Source organism: Pseudoliparis swirei, chromosome 4 (genome assembly GCF_029220125.1).
Source record: "Pseudoliparis swirei isolate HS2019 ecotype Mariana Trench chromosome 4, NWPU_hadal_v1, whole genome shotgun sequence".
NCBI classification, from domain to species: Eukaryota; Metazoa; Chordata; class Actinopteri; order Perciformes; family Liparidae; genus Pseudoliparis; species Pseudoliparis swirei.
In genome coordinates, this window is record NC_079391.1 from 17,013,074 (window position 1) to 17,038,851 (window position 25,778).

At 40.8% G+C, this 25,778-nt stretch overlaps 1 protein-coding gene across 1 annotated transcript in view; it reads right to left on the reverse strand.

The window, feature by feature from the left end:
* Window positions 1-24,324, reverse strand: part of LOC130192398 (protein diaphanous homolog 3-like) — a 161,674-nt gene extending 137,350 nt beyond the window's left edge. The window contains exons 1-5 of the mRNA XM_056412368.1: window positions 24,181-24,324; window positions 14,196-14,228; window positions 13,137-13,319; window positions 12,268-12,372; window positions 7,064-7,194 (exon numbers count right to left, since the gene is read on the reverse strand). Of these exons, the coding sequence (XP_056268343.1) occupies window positions 7,064-7,194; window positions 12,268-12,372; window positions 13,137-13,319; window positions 14,196-14,228; window positions 24,181-24,300 (572 nt within the window). The 5' untranslated portion in view covers window positions 24,301-24,324. The remainder of the gene's footprint in view (window positions 1-7,063; window positions 7,195-12,267; window positions 12,373-13,136; window positions 13,320-14,195; window positions 14,229-24,180) is intronic.
* Between the last annotated feature and the right edge of the window lie 1,454 nt (window positions 24,325-25,778).

Below are 25,778 nucleotides of genomic sequence, written 5' to 3' on the forward strand. Positions count from 1 at the left end.
GGGGATGCTAAACTGAGGATAAATCTGGAACCTGAAGGTCAGCTTTAATATGAAATCAAAAACCAATTTCCACTTGTTTGTCAGATGCATTTATCAAATCCATTTAATACAATTACATCCTGTAGCCTTGCTGGTCCTGTGGGCTAGCACTGTGGCCTCGCTTCACAAAAAGGGAGAAAGAGAGCTAGAATAGTGGAGGTGGGTACGGCAAACAGGGGTCAGAGACAAGCGTCACAGGACACTCTGGAGCTGCAGGAAGTACCAAATGACCTCCAAGTCTGCCCTCTCTTCGCCTGAAGGACCCCGATGAGGGAGCACATAAGTCTGCCAGCCTATATCAGACAACACCTGATATTGGACTGAGGCAGTGAGTGAGAGATGATTGCTGGCACGGTTCCAAGAAAGTGACAGTGTCCAGCATCCCAAAACAGTGGCCGACAAAATACCTTTATCGGCAAATCCATCCCACCATCAGGACCATCATGGTGCCATTAGATAGCAAAGGGGTAAGCGCTGTCGGCCACCAATTCTAGGCGAGGCAGATTTATGATCAAGCCAGACTCAGTCATGACACAGAAGTCTGACGATCCAATTTATTAGTGGTGACTTAATCAAAAGTGGGAGCCTGCAAGCCACGTTTTCCTCGAGGCTCACACAGGTGAGGCTTCCATAAACAGCAGTGGATACACATAGACTGGAGCTTTTTATACCACGTTTCATGGGAGCTCTTGTAGCAAGCGATTAATTTATTCATACATTCATTATATACACGCTTGAGGTGTGTGAACATGATGTAATAACACGTTTACTAGATGTTTATAATAGCCTTCATAGAGCATTTATCACAAATTCACACATTCAACCAAATAAAGCAGCGAATTCCAGATGTGGATCAAATGAGATCATAATAAATCATTTTCACTTTTCTTTTCTTTTTTTGCCTTGAACCAAATAGTGATGGGCAACACAGCCTTTGCTTTCCACCTGAAAAGTCACATATTCACCACGATGGGGCAGAACAACCACCACGGCACAAATACTAGAATAGACTATTGTTTTCTTTACCCATCAAGCCTTGTTGTTGCCATTATCAATTCCATTATCAATTCCATCTGCAATCCTCTCTTTAACCGAGCTCTGAATAACCAGGCAGCAACCTGCCAATGTGGATGCATCTTAAAACTCACATTCTCACCAGCAGCGTACGACTCCTCCGGTTGCAAAAGGAAGTCTGATTGTATGAAAGTCTGAGAAAATGACCCTGCAGTTGGTTTTTTTTACTCGCCACACCACATCTACGTTGTTTGATGAAACCCAAACCTTTATAACTGTGGTCTTTTGATTGTTCTGTCCTAAACTCTAAACTGATCTGATTAAGAACAAAGCATGCGCTGAAAACACGTACGGTGTTAATAACAATTTAAAGAACAATAGGTCCTCCATTCTGACTACGTCAGTGCTCGGGCCCTTATAAAAATAATAATAAGGAATAGACATTTACATTTTATATAATGTGGTCTTTCATGAACCAACTTCCTTTTTTAGCCTGAACAAGTCCTTTAAAGACTCGTTGACGCTGCTTAGCCATGAGCCTTTTCATTGAGTCTTTTCTGCCTCTACATCCTGGTTGTCACAAGACACAAATTATAACTGCCATAAATATCATGATACCCAATAAGATACCATTAATACAATATAATACCACAAATACGATACGGGTATGTTTAACTATCATAGTAATAAATAAATCAGTCAGTGAATCATTTCCATCATCATAAGTTACTGACATATTGTGGTTCACAACCAATCCTCTAGTTGGGTTAATACAATTAGTTGACTTCAGTTGACTGGGGCTTCAAGCTTTAAATGTTTAGATTAAGTCCCTTATCACATGTAACATAACTACTGTTTTTCTTTTACAGAAGCATGGAGTAATCAGCTCAATAATAGAGACAGCAGGTCAGACCAGCTACTGCTCCAATGGCCAACAGTGACGCAGATGATGAGGGTGAACTGGTGCTGGTTGACAAATAAGCATATGTACATATATTTTTACACTGTACATATATCTTATGTACTTTTTAATTTGTCTAAAATTAAATTGTCCCCTCAGCTCTGCTGAATCTTTGTTTGTAAATTAAATTAATCTATGTATACCCCTTTTATAGCTTTTTGTTTTTGTTTTGTTTATCCTATCTGGACTTTCTGTATTAAGTAGGTACACAAAAAAATCAATAAATATAATTTGGATTTATAAAAAAATGGTTGTTTAAACAATGTAATAACAAGAAATAACCAAGACATAAGAATACAATTGAATATAATTGACTGATTGTTTGTTTTTTGTTCAAAAAAAATCTAAGAAAACCCTTTGAATCTGTAGACTACTCTCAATAGTCTTATTATTGCCATATGACGACAATTGCTCATATACTGTAATTCACAAGTTTAAAATTAAATTTATATTTGGGGGCAAAAATTGCATTGTTGAGATTCTCCTCCTGTTGCCACAGATTTTCCGTGGTTGTCGAATCAGAAATTGACAACATATTAGATACCCATTGTTATGGGATAGCACCTCATTTTTGTACAGACACAACTCGAGGTGTGTAAACGTCTGTGTATAAACCAGAGACCGTCTGGTATAAACAACCAGGCCGCCGTATTTATGCCTCAAAGACGTTATTTTATGTGGTGATGAAGAAGCTGTAAACCGATCAATCCAAACTCCATCCAGAAAACTTACTTCTTAAAAGTTGTTTGATTGTTGTCCAGCGGAAAGCCCAAAGAAATCTGCTCCTTCATGTGGATATTTCTGCATCTTTTCTCATCCGTTTATTGCAATTAAATCCCAGTTTAATTCTGTTATTTTGTGGTTCATACTGCCGAGGTAAACCAGTCCCGTGTGGCTTGCCAGACAGTTAATACAGCTCAGTGAAACTCACTGAGCACCTCAGGATGATGTTATGAAACCAGACACATCGACATTTCTCGTACGCGAGGCTTCCACCTCATGTGCAAAGCAGCAACAGTGGTTATTTTGCCAATGGATAAAACACAAGGACTCCTGAAAGATGATGCACGACCACAGTCATCCCTAATCAGCCGTTAACAGCAGATAGAACAGTTTTTTTCTTGACAAGAAAGGCATTGTGTGGAGTGTATTAGGGTTCATACACATTTTAACGAAACATTTTTATGACAGGCAAATCACTACTATGTTAATCAGTAAAATGTGTTATACCCTGAGAACTCCATTGTGAAGCTTTACATAATAAAAACTGTCACTACTTCTCCACCTTAACAGGAGTATTCGTCCTGCCTGCCTGCTTAATTAACTCTCCTGTCGTTCCAGATCCTGTCGTCCTCACCTGATTGTCCCTCATTCCCTTCACCTGGTCCTCACGCCCTTCTCACCTGCTGCCCATCACCTCATTAGTCCCTCACTATTTAGCTCCCTCACTTCCACTTGTCCTCTGCCAGATTGTCTTGTGTGTCATTGCCAAGCTCTCCAGTGTATTCTAATATTGATTCTATTCTGCCGGTTCTGACCCGGTTTGCCCGTTTACTCGACCTAAGAATTTTGCCTGCCCCCTTTTTAGATTTATTGCCCCATTGAACTGACCACACGGTTTTGACCCTGCCTGAAAAGACAAGCAAAGATCCTTTTTTTGCATTACCTGTTTCCGAGTTGTGCTTTTGGTTCCAATACCTGTAAGCCTTACACACAGTTTGGAGGCAGTAATGTTTAAAAATATATATATATATAATGACTAAATAAACTTTTGATCCACACATATTTGCAGAACTTCTATTTAAGACTTATTTAGCTTTTGCAATACAAAATTCTAAAACTAATCTCCCCCTCCCCAAATTTACAATGAACCTAATGGAATATTAAAAGACGAGCGATTTCCATGTTTTAACCACCCAAATGCATTCTCAGTTTATTTTGTTAGATGTCTGCAAGCTTTTCATCAATCTGCTTTTCGTTCTCCAGCGGAGAAGCTTTCTTTTCTTTTACAGTTTAGGAGAACGCATTGGATTTGGTGATCAAGGTCAGTTTGCTTTCTCAGCGTATTCATCCACTGATTTCTCAAGGGAGCAATTGTACGTCTTTGTTTTCAAATCCTCCAGCTCGTCTGTGAGGGCTTTTCTTTTTAGGTCAACATCTTGATGCTCTCTCTCTCTTTCTCATCATTTCATCAAGGTAGCCACAGTACTTCTGCCTGGCTCCTGCAGCAATTATCAGCTTATTGGTAATACTTTGGTTCTGCCCCCCCCAACCGATCTGACATGATCAACAGTGAGCCACCGGAGACTTTTCCTTCCGTCAAATCTTGATCTCCAGTCCCTGCCTCTCTGAAACTAACACATTGACATGTATCTGGCATACAAGTTGCCACCCAAGTCGGGGGAAAGGGTGTTGCCTCACAAAGAGGTTTATTTGTAATTATACGCTTTGGTAAATTGGTCAATTACAACAATTCTCTACCAATCTTAATATACTGTATATATTTGTGATACAAATAAATTTTTCCAAAGCTTTTCCAAGCATTGAACAGAAAAGTATCTGTGACATTAGTTATGAAAATGGCTTACTGGGATCAAATAAATCAGTGTATATGGGGATAGGTGGTGAAGCCACTGAAGCTTAGATTGACCGCCTTTTAAGTGTCTCGGCAGAGTAAATGATAATGTGAAACAAACTTGCGAAACCCCAAACTCAGACCGAGAGAGCCAAAAGCAACAATCTAAATCTAAGATAAGGAGACAAGCAAGACAAGGCTGCCAGGGATCTGCTCGTCAATGTAGTTTAAGATTGAACCAAAGGGAACAGCCCCTCCCCCGAGTCACCGTCAGATTTAGTTCGTACTGGCAACAAATGTACCTTTGAAAAACTAGCCATCCTACCACAAACAATAGTATAGTCAAGATGTGGACTAGTGGATAACTTTTTAACCCAGCCTACAAATAAATATTAGGGGTGGGCACGTTAACGCGTTAATCTTGCGTTAACGCATCAATTAATTAACGCCGACAATTATTTTATCGCGCGTTAACGCAGGTTTTATTATTTATTTTATTATTGCAAAAGTGTGTTGCTCACAGGCTTTTATTTTGTAAAAGTCTGCTACTGATTGCTGTGGAACCGGAAAAGAAAGTCATTCGCGGTTTAACAAACATGGAGAAGAGTACGGAGATTTTAAATGGCACACAGTGGAGCGAGGCTTCGGCAGACGACGCTGCAGGGAGGAGATCAACCAAGGCAGGAGAAGCGAACCAATGCCACAGCGAAGTGGAGAGCTACAGACTGCAGGCCGGTTAGTTAGGGTGACCAGACGTCCTCTTTCCCCCGGACATGTCCTGCTTTTGAGACCTAAAAAATGCGTCCGGCAGGGATTCCAAAAACGTCAGATATTTGTGTTTCTCTGGGTTTTCATAGACTAGTATTTACCCCCTTACAAGTTTTGGAAATGGTATCTCCCTTACGTTCCACCTTCTTGCGTGAGCTGACAGAATAGAGAACAGTCATTGGTCGACCGATCTCAGGGTTGCCAGATACATGATAATTATCCTCCAAATTCAACCATTTTGAGCCTTTGGTACGATACTTCACCATTTCCAATCTGGCAACAGAGCACCTTGCCGCTTCCACTCGTTCATTGTTGTTTGTGCTATAAACTACGACCAGTGCCGCCGCTCTCATAACGCGCACTACGCGCTGTACGTAGGGCACCAAGTCCTGAGGGGGCTCCACAAAATAGGTAACTAAAAAAATCCTCATAGTTATAATAATTATAATGCCGATATTATTTCAGTCTAGAAATATTAGGCACCTTTTAGGCATGTATAGTTCATTTTAGTTTAGTTCATATGGCAGTACATTTAAAATAATTGTCAAGTTCTAGGAATTGACAAACTGCACTGAAAGTGTTTTCTGGTGTCTCACTCTAACAGGGACAACACATGTTATGGCACTTTCATTCATATGGCAAAACATTTAAAATAGAAGTGCGCTATACACTACTTTTGAATTAATTATGGATTTTGCGTATACAAATGCGATTAAATGCGATTAATCGCGATTAATCAGGGAAATCATGCGATTAATCGCGATTAAAAATGTTAATCGTTGCCCAGCCCTAATAAATATATAACTACAATATTTTTATATGTGGAATTTTGGAGAAAATAATTATTGATAAAATGTTGTCAAACAAAAGCTTAAATTGAAGGAATCTAAATGTTCAGGAAATGCTATGCTGCAAAACTAATTTAAAATGTGTGACAATTATGTCAGTAATTGAAATGGAAAGTAAACAGGCCCAGGTCAAGAGTCAACTTCATGCATCTTCTAATTTACATGTGATCCTTTACAAATACAAATGTGAAAGGATCCATTCCAATAAATTATTTAAATTAATTTGTTCCAATGACAGGCGACGATGTAGCCGAAGATGCAGGTATGCATACAAGCTAAATAAATGTCACAACATGGAAATGGTAATTAGTAAGATATCATTACAATGAATAAATTAATGTATGGGATTAAACATTACTCCTTTTCCATTTTTTCTTTAAATAAAAAAATATATTATTTATATATATATATATATTGACTGCAATAAAAAGTGTATAAAGGTTGAAGACTAGCCTGTACTAAAAAATGTAAACGTGGTGTTGTCTTATTTTTTCTTTCGGAAAAGTATGCAGTAGGTGAAGCACATCCAAGTCTTGAATATACGCTACAGTCTCTTTGTTAAATAATTTTTTTTTTTATGTTTCAAGACAATATAAATAAGTCCCAGCTGGTCAACTATGTCAGCATTGGCCTTGCACACTCAAATGTCAATACCACTTTGTCATATCATTTAGTTTCCAGCTCAAAAAATAAGTTTAGGCGTGCAGTAGCTCTAGAATAAAACAAGGGACATAGTGCTGATCCAAGTGCATTTCGACTGTTCATTATTTACAAAACTAATTACAAAAAAGACAATAGTGAGGCCACCCATCAATGTCAGTTAAAAGAAGAGAGCGTTGTCATAATATTGCACTGTACCTGACAGGGTTGCTGGTAAGCGACACTCTCAGCGAGTCGAGACAGGCAAACAGACGTTCGTCCATCACCCCCGACTTCAGCTCTCCCAGGAATTCCTGGGGAGATATCTGATGGCTGCTTCTCAAGCTGCCCTGGAAAAGTTATAAGGAGAAAGAATCTCTTTAGTGCAGCTGGAGAAAAAGTGATCAAAACAACATGAGGCCAAAAAGTCGGAATAATCAGTGCACTGACAGAAAGACTCCATGACAGCTTTCAACAAGTGCAAATGTACAAAACTGCCCACGGATTTCTTTCCAGTACCATGTATAAACCTTTATAAACCTTAGAATGTAATCTTTGCCTCGTTTAATGAACTTCATTCTCATAAGCCCTGTTAGACAAGACATGTATACACGCCATTTTTCACCATATTTCTTTCTTTTCTTCACAACTTTACAAAATGGCACTCTAAACTTAGCCAGCACGATGCAATGATAACAAAAGACCAGAATAATTCCATGAATCTTTTACCGGCCTGAAAGTGGCACAGTTTGTCAAGTTTGAATCTTTAATTTTATAAAGTACAGAACATTTCGACTGAAGTAAGACTGAATGCCTTTTTCAAAGCTGTGGGATCAGAGACTAAAGCCTGGGTTATACTTTATTTTTCTTTAATTTGATAGTCTCTTAATTAGTTTCCAAAGTTCAAAATATCTGGCATAACCCAAAAATTATAAAAACGCAGTGGAACAGAATCAAAGAAATGTTCATATTGGTTCAAAATGTTGTCATCAACAGCAAATCACAGTAATTGTATTCTATATATAGAATCTTTGATCACATGCAAAGGAAACCACTATATATTTTGTAATTGCATGACTCAAGTCACCAAAATCCCAATGGACCCATAGACATTTTCTTAATAAATAAAAGTAAAAGATTCAAATCAAATGTCTCTGACCATAGAAACAAAACATGATAATCTACATGCATCTCACCAAACTAGATATCACACCTGCACATTTTATAGTTGAGGAATTCAGGTGCTAGACCATTAAAGCTGAAGCTTATCTCCGTGTTTCATTTGTGATGGTAGTGTAGAGAGAAAGCTACATTTATTTGGTTTCAGAAATCAGCTTGTATCACGACCAGCAGGTATACTGAAACTGAGACTGAAAACACATCTTTTCCGACTATATCTGGATTAAAACACAGATTTGCATTTCAGTGGCACTTCGATGGCACTTATTGTGGTGCTTGTGGTTCGACTGAGTTGAGGAAGTGTTGCTTCCTGTGTTCTTGTTGTTCTTGGGTTGTACTCTAGGTTGAAATGCACTTATTGTAAGTCGCTTTGGATAAAAGCGTCTGCTAAATGACATGTAATGTAATGAATAAATAATCCCTGGTGTGCCAAAGCTACAAAAACAACTATGCCCAGTCTGGCTCTCCCCTGACACCTAAAGCCCAAAACCATGATATCCTCCTAAATATAAGATTAATATAAAAGTAGACGTCAAGGTCTTGCTAAAAAAATATATAATAAAAAACACTTTTCTTCAATCGTCAAATAATGTGTGATATAAGCACCTCTATAGCCTCAGAAAGGGAACTGGATCATGTGCATGTCAAATAAAAGATTAAAAAGAAAAGCACATCATGGCTTCAGCTCCAAGTCTCTTGTGACAGTAAATGACTAGCGAGTAGCCTGGTATCCAGTTTGAACCTCTGGAAAAAGAAAACAGTGTATCTACTGGTTTACCCTGAGGAGGTTCTGCCTCAGTACCACGAGGCCAAGAGATGCACCCTCCTTCCAATCAGCTCGTGGTCCAATGAAGCACTCCTCCGCAACAACACCACCAGCCTCCATGGTCAGCGGCCGCGGCAATTTCACCAACTCTACCGAGCACCTGCCTGCATACAGTGCTGGTGTCTTCTGCATCTCTAATGGTCTAATGTGCCGTCTGCTGAGGCCTTTTTCTCGCTACAGCAGCATTAGTGACAGTCTGTTGGCCCGACTGCTGGAATCAGAGGTGTGGACCCACCAGCAGCCTCGGCACCAGTCACGTCATTTGCTGCAGGGCCATCCCAGAAAGTGTTCCCTGTAAGACTTCTACTTCTTTATTTCCAACTCAGGGTATTTTTCAGTTCACAGGATCCCATGCTATTAATAGGCTCCCTTAAGTTGGGATGACCTTTAAGGTGGGCTCACCATTAGGTGAAACGCTGCTTCATGTTATTTTGCTCTGTTATTTGATTGTTATTTGGATTTTTTTTTTACTGATAAACTGATTAATGGCATTAATCGGTCAAAATGATTAGTCAGTGAACAGTACACGGTTGATTATCAACATTTGGTTTTTCAGTGGTCAGCATACTCCCGTTTACATTTCATAATGTACATTTACCTACAGTGCTACCACTGTTTTTGTTTCTTTCAACGATCAGCTCCTTCAACCATCAATCACTGTAATTGAGGTATTAGCCACAATTGGAATTTTGGAGCCAGTAGACCACAATTTATGTTCGATCAATGTTGAGCCAATAAGCCCCTGCCTTGTGTTTTCAAATGTGAGCCGATTAAAAGTCTGAGGCTTGCGAGCAGTTCATCCCGAGGAAGTCAGAGGTGAACTGAGCTTTTTGGTTGGTTCACAGAAAGTTTTGTGCAAAATAGAAAACATTGGAGGACATCCACTTTATTGACCAAAGTTAGTCTGGCTTATATTAGTATTGGCTTTTATAATGCATTTGTACACAGACAAAGGACTGGGTGTTTTTTTATATATATTCCATTGAGACTGCATGTAGAGAGAATCTCTTCACAAGTGTACTGGAGGACAATTATAGCAACCAATAAGTAGAGCTGAAGCATTTCTGGAAAGTCTCTAGGTGTTAAAAAAGAGGCAACACTAAGTAAAACACTATCCTACACAGCAGGGGAACTGCAGACAAGTCAACTCAGTGGGGTCTCCAGTAGGTAGAATCATTTTGGTTATTTCAGGACAACAACTGCTACACATCACACTTTTGGATGCAGTATTAAAGGGTTGACTGGCGAAGCCGTCTTGTAGTTGAGACGGGCGTATCAGGATTTTCTTTGGGGGGGGGGGGGGCTCAAGTAAGAGAAACGTAACAGTTAACTGAGCCGAAGCATCAGGGAAAGTTCTTTAAAGATGTACATTTTCAAGAGGTGTTATGAATGGAGCAACCTCTGGAATAACTCACTGTGCAGGTTTTGTGCGTAACTTTAGCAGTTGAGAAAGAGGGTTTGAAGGTGAGAATGAAGATATTAGTAGCGTTATAGCTGTGAACGTAGCAGTTCATTGTGTGTGTACAGTTGAGGCAATTTGTCCCTAAATTAATGTTACGACTCCTGCAGACCCAGGCCAGGTTCCCGTGTCTGCTTGCCGCCTGCTAGTTAAAGTGAAGGGGGCTGGCCTTGTCCTTGAGTTCTTCTCATCCTGGATCCATCCGGACTTCCCCCCCCATCCGGCAGCCTTGGTGGCACAACACCCATCTTTGAAGTCCACCTTCATTTTGATGTCAACAACCCATTTGTAAAGTTTCTCAACGCCATTATTTATGCTGAATGACTTATTGACAAGAAACATATAAGCCCATCTCTCGTAACCACACGATTTATAATAGTGCTTTTATGTTCCAAGTTCCAAAATATCTAGGAGAGTTAGTCGTCTCAGAATTTCTTTGGTCGAGGACAGCCATAGTAATCAGGGAGGATTGGCTTTACAAGCCACCAGTGCTCGCCTCTTGAATGTCCGAATCTCTACCGTCTTGTTTGGTCACCCAAAAGAAACAAAGTAACTTTCTTGTAAACAAGCACAATGAGCGCAGTGTGCCTGTACTGGACTCTAACCTCTTCTAACATGTCTCCATGTTTCCATGTTTCCAGCCTCAGTTTAGCAATACATTTTGCATGGCCTGTCAGACACGATTGACTAGATTATTATGTCTATAAACAAAACAAAAATGTATTATTATTATTTCTTATTACTAACACAAGCAGTTTAGCACTGTGACTTCAGTGACACCAGTTACTAATATCAGCTACGTTTTTATTTGCCAGAATATATGAAAACTCATGGAGGCTGTTTTTATTTTTATTCAAACTAAGCGTCACAGACTGAACTCATATCAGCTATGAACACACTAGATATTTAATGGAGTGTCACATGCAAATTGTAGTCTTTAAATAGGATTCTAGTCCGAAGGGGAAGAAGAATTGGTGCAAAGCATGGCAGTGTGGAAGAGAAAGAATGGTCTATAGTTCAGACTTCTTTGGAGACTAAATTTTTTTCTCTAAACACTAACAGTTTTATCACCTTTCATCAAGATCCGCCTGTCTTCTTTGAGGGTGAGTAAAAGCTTCGGGCTAAATGCTGGAACTTTGAAGGAGGACCAATCAACCATGAAAGCAAACTCATAAAACTGAAGCAATTACCTTCCAGCATTCAACATTGTTATTAAGAATGAATATCAAACCACATTTTTACTCAAAGGCATCAAGTATATATTTTGTAATGCCCTATCAGACAAAAGCAACAAAAATCGGAATAAATCTGTATCACCTTTTGGACAACGTATGCATGTGTATGTATGTGTATATATATATATACACACACACATTATATAAACACATATATATATATACACATATATATAAATCAGTGGTACCCAAACTACGGACCGGCTCCCGAACAATACCAATACAGGCAGCGTTCGATTTATTTTTTTTTGGCCCGCTGCCGTTGAGATTGCAGTGAGACGCGGAGAAAATGTGGAGTGGTGCTCTTCGTAAAACATCTTTGATGGTGCGTCTCGCCAATCAGCGTTCAGATGTCGACAGAAGTTTGAAAGCTTGAATGTTAGTCCGCTACATCTACTGCTGTCACGCTGTACATACTAACAAAGTACCAACAAGTTAAACACGATGTGATTTAGCATATTTTTAGTATCGATACTTCATTAAAAGAGCGATCAGAGCGCACGCGCTGCTCCACTCCGTTAAATGCTGTCTGCTGGCCCTCCAGCAGACAAGGGAAACGTTATGTGGCCCTCTCAGGAAAAAGTTTGGGGACCCCTGATATAAATAAATAAAACACACCGAGAGAAAAATTATACTTAAAAACTAAAAAACATTTGAACACATTAAATCATGTAACTAGAAAGTTGAGAATATAAAGTTCAAAAATACGCATTTAAACACTTACAGTTTTAGAGGCAGTAAAAATATACTGGATGACCATTTCTCTCTTTGTGTTGAGGTCCTTCTCTCTCAAAGGAGTCTTTTTCTCTTCACTCAAGTTCATGTCCTCCTGAAATAAAATAAATATATTCATTAATCCAAGACAAAATATTAGGGTTTTTACATTTTGCCTCTGGCGGCATGACTTGCTTTGGTTCTCACAACATATTAATCATACAATACTTTAGGAAATATTAGATATTGTTCGACATGAGGTTCAGTGTAGACAAATATTTATTTATTTTGGTCATATTTGTCAATATTGGCAAAAACAAAGATACAGCAGAAGCCTTTTTTTAAATAGTGACAACAATTCCTTGTTTTCCAAAGTTACCATAACCTTTTACCATAACAGTGTTGCATTAATGGTTGTAGCCCTACTGCTTTCACTTGTGTCTACCTGTTGTACAATCCTCAGACATATTGTTGTAAAGTATGTCTGGACATTGTCAGCCCCAAAAGTCTCAAGTAATTTGAGTTCCACATGGCTCATGTGGAATTTTTTCCTCACTAGTGAAAACAAGTTGAAGTCATCACAGCATCCTTACAGCAGCGATAGGCTGTTATCGAACGCCCTTTAAGAAAATAGAAAGCCCAAAATATCTTGGGGGGACAAAGAAATCAAAATTCAGAAAAATCTGTTTTGAGGAGTGTGTGACTTAAATATTCAAAACATAGCACATGCCCATGTTGCTATATTCAGTGTTTTCTTAAAAAATCTTTATCCAAAGCATGACCATAGTTAGTCACTTTGCATTACATGTAGGTTTTACATGTCACGCTACTATTTTTCTATGAAACCTTTGATGTTGTATGTAGTTAAAAGCAACATACCATCATCTTTTCAAATAGAGCCAAGATCTCTTTCTCTGAGGTGATCTTTGATGAAAGTTCCTCAAACTTATGAGATGTGGATGAAGAAGAAGTGGACCCGTCATTAGTATTGTGTTTGGAGAGCGATAAGGGTGGCCGCTCCTTTTTACTGCCGGGGATCCGAATGCTGGCGAATCTGTCCAACTGTAAAGATAAGAGAAAAACTGTAAAAACAGGGAAATGTACACAAGGATTTTCAGTGCCAAGTTTATTTAATATGTTTAGTAGGGCTGCAACTAACAATTATTTAAATAATCGATTAATCGGATAAAAAATTGAAAAAAACATTAATTTCCAAATCTTTAATAAATAAAAAAACTGACAATAATAATAATAATAATCATTTATTTGATAAACAATGCTTTGCTCACACGAGTTTACTTGCACGACTGTGTTTCATTCGCACCTGAGAGGAGGCGTGGCTTATCTCTGTTGCTTTGCTCCATGTAAACAGTTATCATTCCTGCCATCCACCACAGAAAAACTAACCACAAGTTCTGCTTTTATACTTGTCGTCGGAACATCTAACGCTCTTATGTTTGGGTTCATAACATCACCTGTAGGCTCACACAGCTCGGTGAGATAATTTTTTTATTATACTCAAACATCTCCGCGACTTATTGAGTGGCGTAATAATCGCGCAACACAACGAATCCATAATGAAATTCGTTGCCAACTATCCTAATAATAGATTTGTTGTTGCAGCCCTAACGTCTAGCATATTCAATGTAGACAAAACTATTAATGAGTGAGAAAAAGCAATGCCATTAGTGGGAACAAAGCACATACGGTACACAGAACATCCGTTTAACACATGTTGAGGAAAGGCATGTAGAGTTAACAGAGACATTAGGAAGTGAGAAAAGCAGCCTGTGTTCTGTGATGTGAAAGAATCCAATGAAGATCCAGTTTTATTGCCACTCAATAAGCACATTAGATGACTTTTTGTAGATGGATGTAAGACGTTGCAGGGACTGAGAACCAAGGGAAGAGAAAGCACACCAGCTTCTCGAATCTTACCACATCATCTGTGATATTCCTAAATGGTAAGTGCTACAGGGGGAACAGAAAAAAACAAATCAGGACACATGTAGTAAAATATTGTTTCAACCCTGATATCATTCATGAACAGATACAGACAAATGTTGGTTCTTTATACACTGCATTGCAAATGTGTGGCATTTGTTTTATTGTAGCATTTAGCTGGATTCTGAAAAGAACAACATTAAAGTGGTGCTGCTGTTTGGCCTCTACGTTGTTACGCTTATCTTGAAATACCAAAAGGGAGAGATGTTTCTGCTCATTTTTCTAAATCAGGACTTTAACAGGACTGATATCTGAGAATTACAGTGGCCGTCTCATTAACATATCTTGACCAGTTATCCTTTAGATTGCCATGTAAAGGTGACCCTGCTGTGATGTAAAGATAGTGGGCAGCGGCTATCAAGGCTGTGTTTCACAGGTTTTAAAAAAGCGACCCAATGTGTGCCAGCTGAATAAAGCCCAAACTGCCGCACACTCCCCAGGAGCCTGTACAACCATCACCAAGCACGATGGGTGGGTGCCAAGGTTCCCCTAAAAAAAGAAAATCAATTTGCGGCACCCAGCAGTGCAGTTTTAGCAGATTATTAAACACATGTGCAAACGTCTAAAACCGAACGCCGTTTTCATCAACGTCATCAGTCGTGTGAGCCTGTATTTCTGCAAGTGCGCCAACAAGCCCCGTCTGAAAATTATAAAGCATTTGTTTATGACAGGAGAGGAGATTGGCAGTTGGCCTGTTGTTATCTGTGCCGACCAGCTACCTCAGTGTCTGCCGATCAACTTTTCTCTGCTGCTTTTACTGCTGTAGCGGATTGTTTTGTTTGTTTGTTTGTTTGGACTTCTTGGGAAAGTTGCCTCTGTATTTTGAAGGTTTAACAGTCAAAAAAGGCTAAAAGAATAATCCCAATCAGGAAGATGTGAAATTTTCTAAATCTGTCATATTGAAATGCTGAATGTAAAACTGACATGGAAAGGTTAGGATTTCTTCAAGCACAACAGCAGAGCGCACATAACTTCGGAGAAATAAATCAAGACACACCTGTGTTTAATTAAATAAAATCACCCGGGTAAAAATGTGTTAACCTGTCAGTGAGCAATCCTCCTAATGAGTGCTCCGAGATTAACATCATACATTTTTGTCCAATTGAATTGATAAAACCACCCACAATATGCAGAATACAGGAATTATTTGGTCTCCACTGATGAGCTTGGCAATTGGTCAAACTAATTGGACACAGCTGTCAAGCTTCTAGCTCATATGCCCAGAACGTGACAGACGATGCAGGAGGAGGCGTCTAATTGGAAAAACACTAACTCCAGAAAGACGAACCCCAACTGACTATTCTCACTGATTTTATTTCATGGATGAGATGTTAAAAAGGGATCAAATGCACCTAGAAAAGGGTAAATATGAAATAATGTGGATACCGTTAGGTAAATAACAAGCGCATGAAGAAAAGAAAGACTCAACTCAACCAACAAATTGTAAAATAATTAACCAAATTTAAATCAGCGTTCCCACCGCGGCCTCGATTCTCAAATATACTCCAGCTGTGGAACACTTGTTTAACATTAATTTGAATGTTACTGTATATTTCACAAATGATAGGCTGACTTTAAAAAACGTCATTATTATTCAGCCCTTCAACTAAATTGATTTTAATGCATGTCTCTTTCAAGAGTAAACTGAGTCTGAACACAATAAGAACAAAACTGCACTTAAAGCTAGGGGGGGGAACCGAGGCCAACGGCACGAGAAAACTCCTCAACAGCGTCCCTCAACAATTTAACTTCTAATTGGTATTCAAGTACTTGTTATTTAGCTCTGCTAAGGCAAATTACTGGGAAAGGATGTCCTGAATAGTAAATTAAAACAGTAACTTAGTCCACCTGTTCTGTTCCTACAGGATTATTGCGATGGAACATAAAAATGACAAATATAAAATGAATGGATAGACATTATGCAATTAATCAAAATGTTACTATTTCTTTTCTACAGACCAACAATGCCTGAGCAGCCGTTTGTGCCAGCTGTCGCACTCTAGTGCCCGGCTGTACAAGTCTCTGCAATGAAGTATGAAGTCATTGCAGCTCGTGGGCCCAGCATGTGCCTTTAATATGCACACATCAGGATGTTCAGTTGGTACTTATTGAGTCGTGTTGCATCTAAACAGCGGTAGCAACAATCAGCATTGGACAAAGGAATCCACAGGTGGCCTACCCAGGGAGCTTGCAGTGCAAAAGCGAGACATTGTCAAACAGAAGGAAAAACAAAACTCCTCAACAGGAAGCTGTACACATGACATGAGTGCAGAGTAGATGGGGAAAAAGAAGACCTCGCAGCTGCATAGCAATTATTGAATGTTTCAGATTTCAATTTTTAAGTGGTGAGATACTTGAGGAAATGCAGATTTTTCTAAAATAAATAATAATTCTCTAAAAAAAGATTAGTGTTTGGCATCCACAGTCACGATGAAAACTTCAGCAAAGGGTGAAGCCCCAATGGCACACCAATCGTACATTTCAAAGGCTTCCAAACAGCAAAGGAGTTGACCAAAACAACAAATGACGTTGTGTCTATTAAGCTAGTTCTAGTGCAAGTTGGTTAAGCGCCAATATTTTTCAAGTTTGTTAAGTTGTAATAGTTTATTTTGATAACATCTGCAGAGGTCTTATGTTTTAAATTAATACATATAGAAAGATATTATAATAGACAATATTAAGGAGAATATTGATATTGTTATTAATGTATTATGAAGCATAGGGGTAATGTTTACTCTATGCAAATGTAATGGCAAGAATTAATGTATATTGCATGAGAGTGACTGTACGTTATTGTCTTTTTTTGCACTTTTCCTCTCTTTTTCTTTTTCTTTTCTTTCACGTTTGTCTTAGTTACGGTCGGACACTGGACCATAACTACTTTTTTCGATACTTCTACTGTGGCTTTTGTTCACTTTGTCGTGAGTATCGGTGAGCCACAGCAAAACAATGACTGGGACCGTCGTCTACTCGCGTGCTCAGCTGATCGCGCTGTGCAGGCCGAAGCTTCTGCCTGGAGACAGACCTGTGATCCCGCTGGAGCTACGGAGGAGGGCTCGCGGTTGCAGATCGGGTGTCAAGCGGAGGGCTAAAACGAGGAGATACAAACCCTCGGTACCGTCGATCATAACGGGGAACGTGAGGTCTTTGGCGAATAAGACGGATGAGCTCGGCGCTGGTAATGACCGAGAGGATCTTCCGTGAGAGCAGTCTCTTGTGCTTCACTGAGACGTGGCTACACGCGGACTATCCGGATCACAGCGCCTTTGCCCGGCTTCAGGACTGTTCGGGCTGACAGAGACGCTACACAGAGCGGTAAGATGAGGGGGGGCGGGATCGCTGTTTATGTGAATGAACGGTGGTGCCACCCGGACCATGTGTGCGTGAAGGAGCGCTTCTGTAGCCCGAACATTGAACTGTTGGCCGTGGGGATGCGCCCGTACTATTTGCCGAGAGAGTTCACGTCCGCCATTGTGGTTGTCGTACGTGCCGCCATCAGCTGACGCTGAGGAAGCTGTGGACACCATCCACTCCACTGTGTCTGCTCTGCTGAATCATCAGCCTGGAGCATTCATGGCTATCACTGGTGACTTTAACCACACCACATTGGAAAAAGCTCTGCCAACCTTCCATCAATACATAGACTGCCCAACAAGGAACAATAAAACTCTGGACTTGCTGTATGCTAATACTAAGGACGACAGCGCCACTGCCCTTCCCCTCGGCAGGTCTGATCATGACCTGGTCCGCTGACACCCAGGTATGTTCCTCTGGTGAAGAGGCTGCGGTGACCACCAGGACTGTGAGGAGGTGGTCTCTGGAGGCTAACGACGCCTACAGGACTGCTTCGAGTCAACGGACTGGGATGTGCTGTGGACCGCATGGGAGGACATCAACAGTATGACCGACTGCATCACGGAATACATCAAGTTCTGTGAACACACCACCATCCCATCACGGACTGTGCGCTGCTTCCCCAACAACAAGCCCTGGATCACCAGGGACCTGAAGGCGCTTCTTAACATGAAGAAAGCTGCTTTCAGGTCTGGAGACAGGGATGAGCTGAGGAAAGCCCAGCGCAACCTAAAGGTGAAGCTCAGGAGGGCAAGGACTCCTACAGGAGGAAGCTGGAGGCCAAACTCCAGCTGAACAACACAAGGGAGGTGTGGTCTGGCATGAAGCAGATAACTGGCTTCAAGGTGGGAGGAGACAGCCAGGGGCCCCTGGAGAGGGCCAACGAGCTGAACTGTTTTTTCAATAGGTTCAGTTCACAGCCCTCCCCCGCCTCCACACATCACACCTCCCAAACACCTCCTCCCTCTGTCCCCCTGTTGAGCTGCACATCCACCGAGCCCTCAATAACAATGGGCTCCTCCACCTCCCTCTCACTGTGACGACTGACCAGGTGAGAAGACAGCTGGAGAAACTACACCAGCGCAGAGCTGAAGGTCCTGATGGCATCAGCCCCAGGGTCCTAAAGACCTGCGCCACCCAGCTGTCTGGTGTCCTGCAGCGCCTCTTCAACCTCAGCCTGAGGCTGGGGAAGTCCCGTGCTGTGGAAGACGTCGTGCCTGGTCCCTGTCCCAAAGAAGTCAGCACCATCTGGCCTCAACGACTACCGACCGTCGCCTCACCTCCCATGTGATGAAGGTGCTGGAGAGGCTGGTCTTGGCCCACCTCCGGCCGCAGGTGAAATCATCGTTGGACCTCTGCAATTTGCTTACCAGCCTCATGTGGGAGGACGACGCCATCATCTACCTGCTGCAACGAGCTCAGTCGCACCTGGATGGAACCGGTGTCTCTGTGAGAGTCACTTTCTTTGACTTCTCCAGTGCATTTAACACCATCCAGCCACTGCTGCTGAGTGAGAAGCTGGTGGCCGTGGACGCGTCCACCATCTCCTGGATCACTGACTACCTCACAGGCAGACCACAGTTTGTCAGAATGGGGCCGTGCTTTCTGGAACGGTGGTCAGTGATGTTGGAGCCCCACAGGGAACTGTTCTGTCTGCCTTCCTCTTCACCCTGTACACCAGTGACTTCCAGTACAACACGGAGTCATGCCATCTGCAGAAGTACTCTGATGATTCTGCAGTGGTCGGGTGTATTAGGGATGGACGGAAGGAGGAGTACAGGGCAGTGGTGAGTGACTTTGTAAAGTGGGCCGATGAGAACCACCTGCGGCTGAACGTGGCCAAGACCAGAGAGATGGTGGTGGACTTCAGGAGGAAGGCGACAGCTCCTACACCTCTGAGTGTCCTGGGAGTTGACGTGGTAAATTAATACATATAGAAAGATGAATTATAATAGACAACATTAAGGAGAATATTGATATTGTTATTAATGTATTATTAAGCATGGGTAATGTTTACTGACTATGCAAATGTAAATGGGGATTAATAAAGTATATATCTATCTATCTATCTAGATTGACGAAGCCGGTTGAAATCCGTGAAGTGACTCACAATAACAAGAGACTTTTATTGTGAAGGTGACTTTTAATGCAGTCAAAACCAAGACGGGAATCTTATTGTGAAAGCGACTGGACCGGAAGTGACGTTTCGACCGGTGAGAGAAAACTCCGTCTCTCAGAGAGATCGGTCTCTTTTCTCAGGTAAGGCGGCGGAGGAGGGTGTGCTCCCGGAAGGTGCCGGGAGCCGGCAGCCTGGACACGAGGGAGAGCGCGTTGACTGTTTGTTTCACTTTTCCTGCCATTAAAATGTTGATAACTTAATCCATGCGCGTCCGGAAGCCTGTTTTTCCACCATCTGCGAAGTGCCCAGTTTCAGAATACTCAACAAGTTCATAATTATTTGTAAATATATCTGTGGATTCACTTTACTTTCCGCTATCAGATTGTTCATTTAATTAACCTGTCTGATACCATCTTTTTTAAATTACCAGAGAAAACCCTGTGTTGATAAAAACCCACTGATATAGAAAACACTGCACATGGAGTCCACAACAGAAAAGAGATTGCTTCCTGGAGCAAAAATGAAAGAACCTAACCCAAAACTGTCTCGATAGACATCAGATTTTGAAAACTTTTGTATAGCCTTCATTAACAGCTAGGCTGTCTGTTTATTTTTGTTATTCTATCACATTTTTTGGTTTCAGCAATTGTACAAGCCAGAAGAAAGCAAACTCTCATGATAAGGCAGCGAAAGAAACGATAGTGCGCCACCGCCTCAATTAGCATTTATAAAAAAAACTACCTTGGTCTTTTTAAGTCAAGATTTTAATGAACTTTTTCTTCAGTACTCCCCATATGAATGTTTCACAAGTGAGCAGGTCACATTGTGTTTAGGTCTAAGTCTGTTGTAGCCTCTATCACTCATCGAGCTCAGTGCCACAAGGTTTGTTCTCTACACATGATCTAAGGAGGACTTGTGTTCTACATATACTGTATATTTTCTGTCAATTGACTAATTCATTAATATCCAACCAGTATTTCTACCATTTCAGCCTCATCCCAACGGCACTGAATAAAAAGCCACTCTACAAAAGTAGCTTATAATAAATAAGTAAGTCAAAGAAGAAATGTGCATTGGTGTAAAACAAAATGTCGACCACAAGAAATGCTGATGCTCCCTTTTCATCAGAACCAGGTTTCTCTGCATCACATCGGTCTCCATTTAGACTTTCAGCTCCAACATGTTAGATATATTTCAGTGCTAGTGTTTCTTACCTATCTCTTTCCCATTTGTCAAGATTTTATGAAAATGAAAAGTCTTATAGTTTAATTTAGAAGTTAGTTTTAATTTTGACTGACCAATACACCCGCCCCCCCTCCTTAATTAATTTGACCCTGTTTTTAATGTCGTGTTCTTTCGGTAGTCAACACAAACAAACAAACATCAGTGCAAAACACTTAAACTTGGAAAACAATATTTTTCTATATTTTTTCTGAGTTTTTTAGTTGAAAAGCCAATTGAACCCAAAGGGTAAAATATGTTTAAAAATATAAAAAGGGGAGGTGAACATTGACATGAATCAAAATGACCAGGTAGGGAGGGAGGGGATTCGGATTAAATGACCCTAAGGCAACACAAGGTTTAAGGTAATTTAATATGCAAATGAAGTGTCTCAATTATGGTAAATCTATTCCCAGATACTTATTTGAGCACCGACATTCAGTAATATTGCCCGTTAACACTAAAAAAGGCAAAAAATAAATGATCCAGAATAGGTATTAAACACAGATTAGATTTTAAAAGGACCATAAATTCTGCTCAGAGATTAAACTGAAACCAACAGATTTTTTGACAATTAAAAAGGTACTTCTAATACTTTATACCCTGTACTTAAGGCCCAAAACAGCATTTTTTTTTTAAACATTTACTCATTTGCATTAACATCCTGCACCATTTCTTCACTGTTATAATGCACTGCTTGAAAATAGCCTTAAAAGGAAAATCCACTTTCACCTGATTCCAGTCAATATTGTGGTACTACAGTGCCACCTATTGAGATGACGAAATACATGAATGCTCTTCTTAACTGTGAAAACTATTGACATTGTCTTTTAGTTGTTTTTAAAAAAATTATGTTATGAATTATAAACATTGCCAGCCCAATCAGACTGTATCTTTTAGTGAAAATAAGAAGCAAGATGTTCTCTGGTTGTGCATTTCTGAAAGAACAGAACCATAAGGAGAGCATTTCGGAAACGCAAGGCTCCCTGAGAAGCAACATGGCCTCAGTGTGTTGATTTGTGTTTTGGACATTAAAAAGAGAACCAGAACAGCTCACGTGAGGATGCTTTGCTTTTCACTCTTGCCGACAACAGTACGGGGCAAAAAAGCACAAAGAAGTCACACAAAGTATTGAGTGCACTGCTTGCAGTGTCTTAGCATTGATTAATTAGGTTTTAAATAGGTTTGTCAAAATAAACTTGAATCAAGGTCTATTTACAACAACAACAATCCCAGGGCTACATCTAAGTCGTAAACAACAGTTGGCATTTGCTCAGCTGAAATAGCTCTGTTATCAATATAGTTAACAGATAATAATGGGCGGTCATGTATGTTATAGGTGGATCCGGATGGTTTTAGCATTCACTGTGAGTAGCCTCCTTCCACACCAAAGACCATCCTTGAACAGACACAGGTGGTATTATTATTATTATTTTCATGACGACTGCGCAAATGCTATCTGCTGTTCAAAACCATGAACTGCCATTGAAAGCTCCAGAAAAATGAAAGTAAGTAATCCTTAATATAAAATGTTTTGGGAAAATAATATTGACAAAGGTTAAGAGTGAACTTCCATGCTCAGTGACTGGTAGCAAGGGCTCTGCTTAGGTGAAATGCTGCTTGTGCTTATTGACATTTTCCCAACATGACCTTAAGGACTCTCAGTGTGTGATCAGACCCAAAGTATAATTGGCTAAAGCCTAAACATCGACAGAAGACGGCCGATGTCATCACAAGTTACCGCAGAGCCCGAAGTGATCCCTTAATGTTGATTAATTTGTCCAACTAAGAGTTAAAAACCCAAAGTCCTTCCTGTTAATTTGTCGGCGGCCAGACACAGTGCAATCAGGTTCGATGCACATTGGCAGTCAGTCTGAAGTTTACTCTACCTACGCAACCCTACTGTCTACCAGCAGTGAACACTCGTCTCATTCGGCGAACAGGCGCTTTTATAAGGAATGGTAAGTGTCTGACATTTAGCCAACCAGTGGGAGTGGACCATGACAGAATTTAAAACCCATTCCTTCACACACCTTTCCTACGATTCTCAACGAGAATCTCTGAAGGGCAGCGAAAAGGAATGAACTTGTGTTCGCACTCCCATAAGAGTGGGATCAAAAGCGGGTTGAGCGTGCATTAAATAGACCTGTGTCTGACACAAGTCTCCGTTTTAAAGGGTGTGTGTGTGTGTGTGTGTGTGTGTTGGGGGGGGGGGACCCTAAAAATAGTAATGCTTTGTCCGAACAGCAACACGTCCCTATACCATCCAGAAGAACACACCAGACGCCAGGCAGACGACAAGTTGGTTGGTTTGTGTACAATAGTGGGAAGGACATGGATTAGTGTAAGGGCCAAACCCTGTGCTAATTTTAACCTTTTGATTTCCGACATGAAAAACAAAGTCACAGTCACTGTTTCACAAAGACATTCAGAGATTGCACTATTCATAGGCTTTTTTTAAGTGTGAGGGAGATTCTGTGAAGGTAGTCTCCGCAAGGTGGATAATATAATGTGTCAAGTAAGAACATTGCACGGGCATGTCCACTTCTCTTCCACTGGTCTGGTTCACGTAAGCTGCGTTCACGCCAAAAGCGTAGACCCCATGCAAAGCCAATGCACAGACGCGAGTGGTTGCGTTTGATGCAAATAATCGCTGGGCCGCGCGAATGAGGACAATTGAGCAAATACAAAAAGTTGCCTCATTCGCCAAACTTATAATATTTCAAATTTGGTTAATGAGGCGAAAGTTGCCGAAGTTTAAATATTTAAAGTTGAATATTCACAATGCTTTTGGTGTGAACGCAGCATTAGGCACAGCTGGTAGCTGAATAGAGTGTAAATATAATGCATAATAAAAGGTCATTGTCACATTTCTTTCATCTATATCTATTCACACTACCATAGGAAAAATAAATGTGAGAATGTATTATATGAAATGAAAAGTCATTGCAGACACTTTTCCTCCACAATTGTTGCACTGTGTGTGTGTGTGGGGGGGGGGGGGTGTATGCGTGGGTGTAGTCCACAGGTGGCATCCATCAGAAACAGCAGGGATCACGTGGGCATTTTTGACAAGTAGCTAATACTGAGAGGACATCTTTTAGATTCTTAGAAAGACAAGACCACCCGCCCTGCAGCTACAATGTGTATGTATATATATATATATATATATATATATATATATATAAATAAAAGACACGATTCAATTCAGCTTGCCATACTCACAAACTTCGGTTTGCGGTCTCCCTCGTCGTAACATGTGGTGTGGTTGGAAGCGCCCTTCTTCTTCTGTGGTTTGCAGTCCCGTCCCGCAGTAGAGTCAAACCGCTGACTGTAACCATCCATGTTGTTGATCCTGTTCAAGCGAACGACCTCTACACCTTGTAATGTAACGTCGCGTTAGTGCACACACCCTAAAAAATGGTGAAGACGACAACGCGGGAGTTGTCAACTAGCTCTACCCTTCGTGTCTTACATTTGGCGGACGGCTAAAGTTATCGCCGGTTTACGGAGAGCAGCGTCTCCTTTGTCGGAATCAGAGAAGCCCGAGCGTAACGTTATAGCTTCAAGTCCGCTCTCCCAGCAGACCCCGGCCTTCAGCGACCTCACGTTCACGTCACCCGGCTAACGATAGCAAAGTTGGCGAAACTATCATTCACTGGAGGCTTAACTGAGCGCTAATCCAATTTATGGACTCGTCACGTTACGCTAGTGTAACGCTTCTACTCGCAGAAGGACTGAATGCTGCTGACAACGTACCGGGTTCCTCCACTGACACCCTTCGTATCCGTCCATCAATCGTAAGCTATAAACTCATTACAAGCGGTCGCTGAGTCGTTGGCTGTGTAACTTACATGAATGCCGCAGATATTTTTTGACAGACCCGCGCAAAGGGGACGTCAGCGGCGCCGGTTTAATCTAACCAATAGCATCACTGCACCCCTCTGAGTCCGGTTGAAGAGGCATTTGATTGGCCGCAGTGAGCTGTCAAACTGCTCGAACTCGAATTCGTTCGTTTTAAGCACCTGGGTCTCCCGTGGGTGCGATGGTTTGTGTTATCCGAGTCTGCAGGGTGCAGAAATGGTTGCAGTTGGTTTGCAGTCGTCCGTGGGATCTATCTGCGTGTCAATTCAACAATGTAAATTAATCCACGGGGCACATTTTTATTGAATCAAATTACCAACCAGGCAAGCTGCTGAGAAACAAACACAACATTCACTTCAAATACAGTACTAATAGCCTCCAGTTATTGAGGAGTCGCCTGTAGATAGTTTACAAAACAACAACAAAGGCATCCAATCCCACACAACCGTTTTGGAGGCCAACCCAAACCTACAACATATTTAAATAGTTTTTTATTGTGGAAACTTCATGTAACCTTTACATGGTTATCCAGACGTGTTGTAGACTTCCCTGAAGGCTTTAATCAGTTTAAATGTGAGTCATAACATATTATGCACGGTTGATGAGTTTGAAATGGAATGACAACAAAAAAAACATCTGTGATTGTGTCTCTGTGACACATTAGTATAACTCACTTGTCATAGATGATGACAGACACATTTCTGTGTTTTAGACAATGTTCTTCCCTTACTCATCCTACCCTGTCATGTTTCCAGGAGTCAAAAAAAACCTTAACTTCTCATGCAAAGTTCGGGGTGGAACACAATTGATGCTTCCTTTTCTTCTTTGTTCCTCTTGTTTTTCAATCAGGTCGTTATACTGAAAATACTTTACGCTGTTGGTTTTCAGCTTCGTTTGGCCATTTTAAAGTCAGCGTCAAGCAACAGTGAAATCCCAAATAGCCTATTGTCTGATGCAAA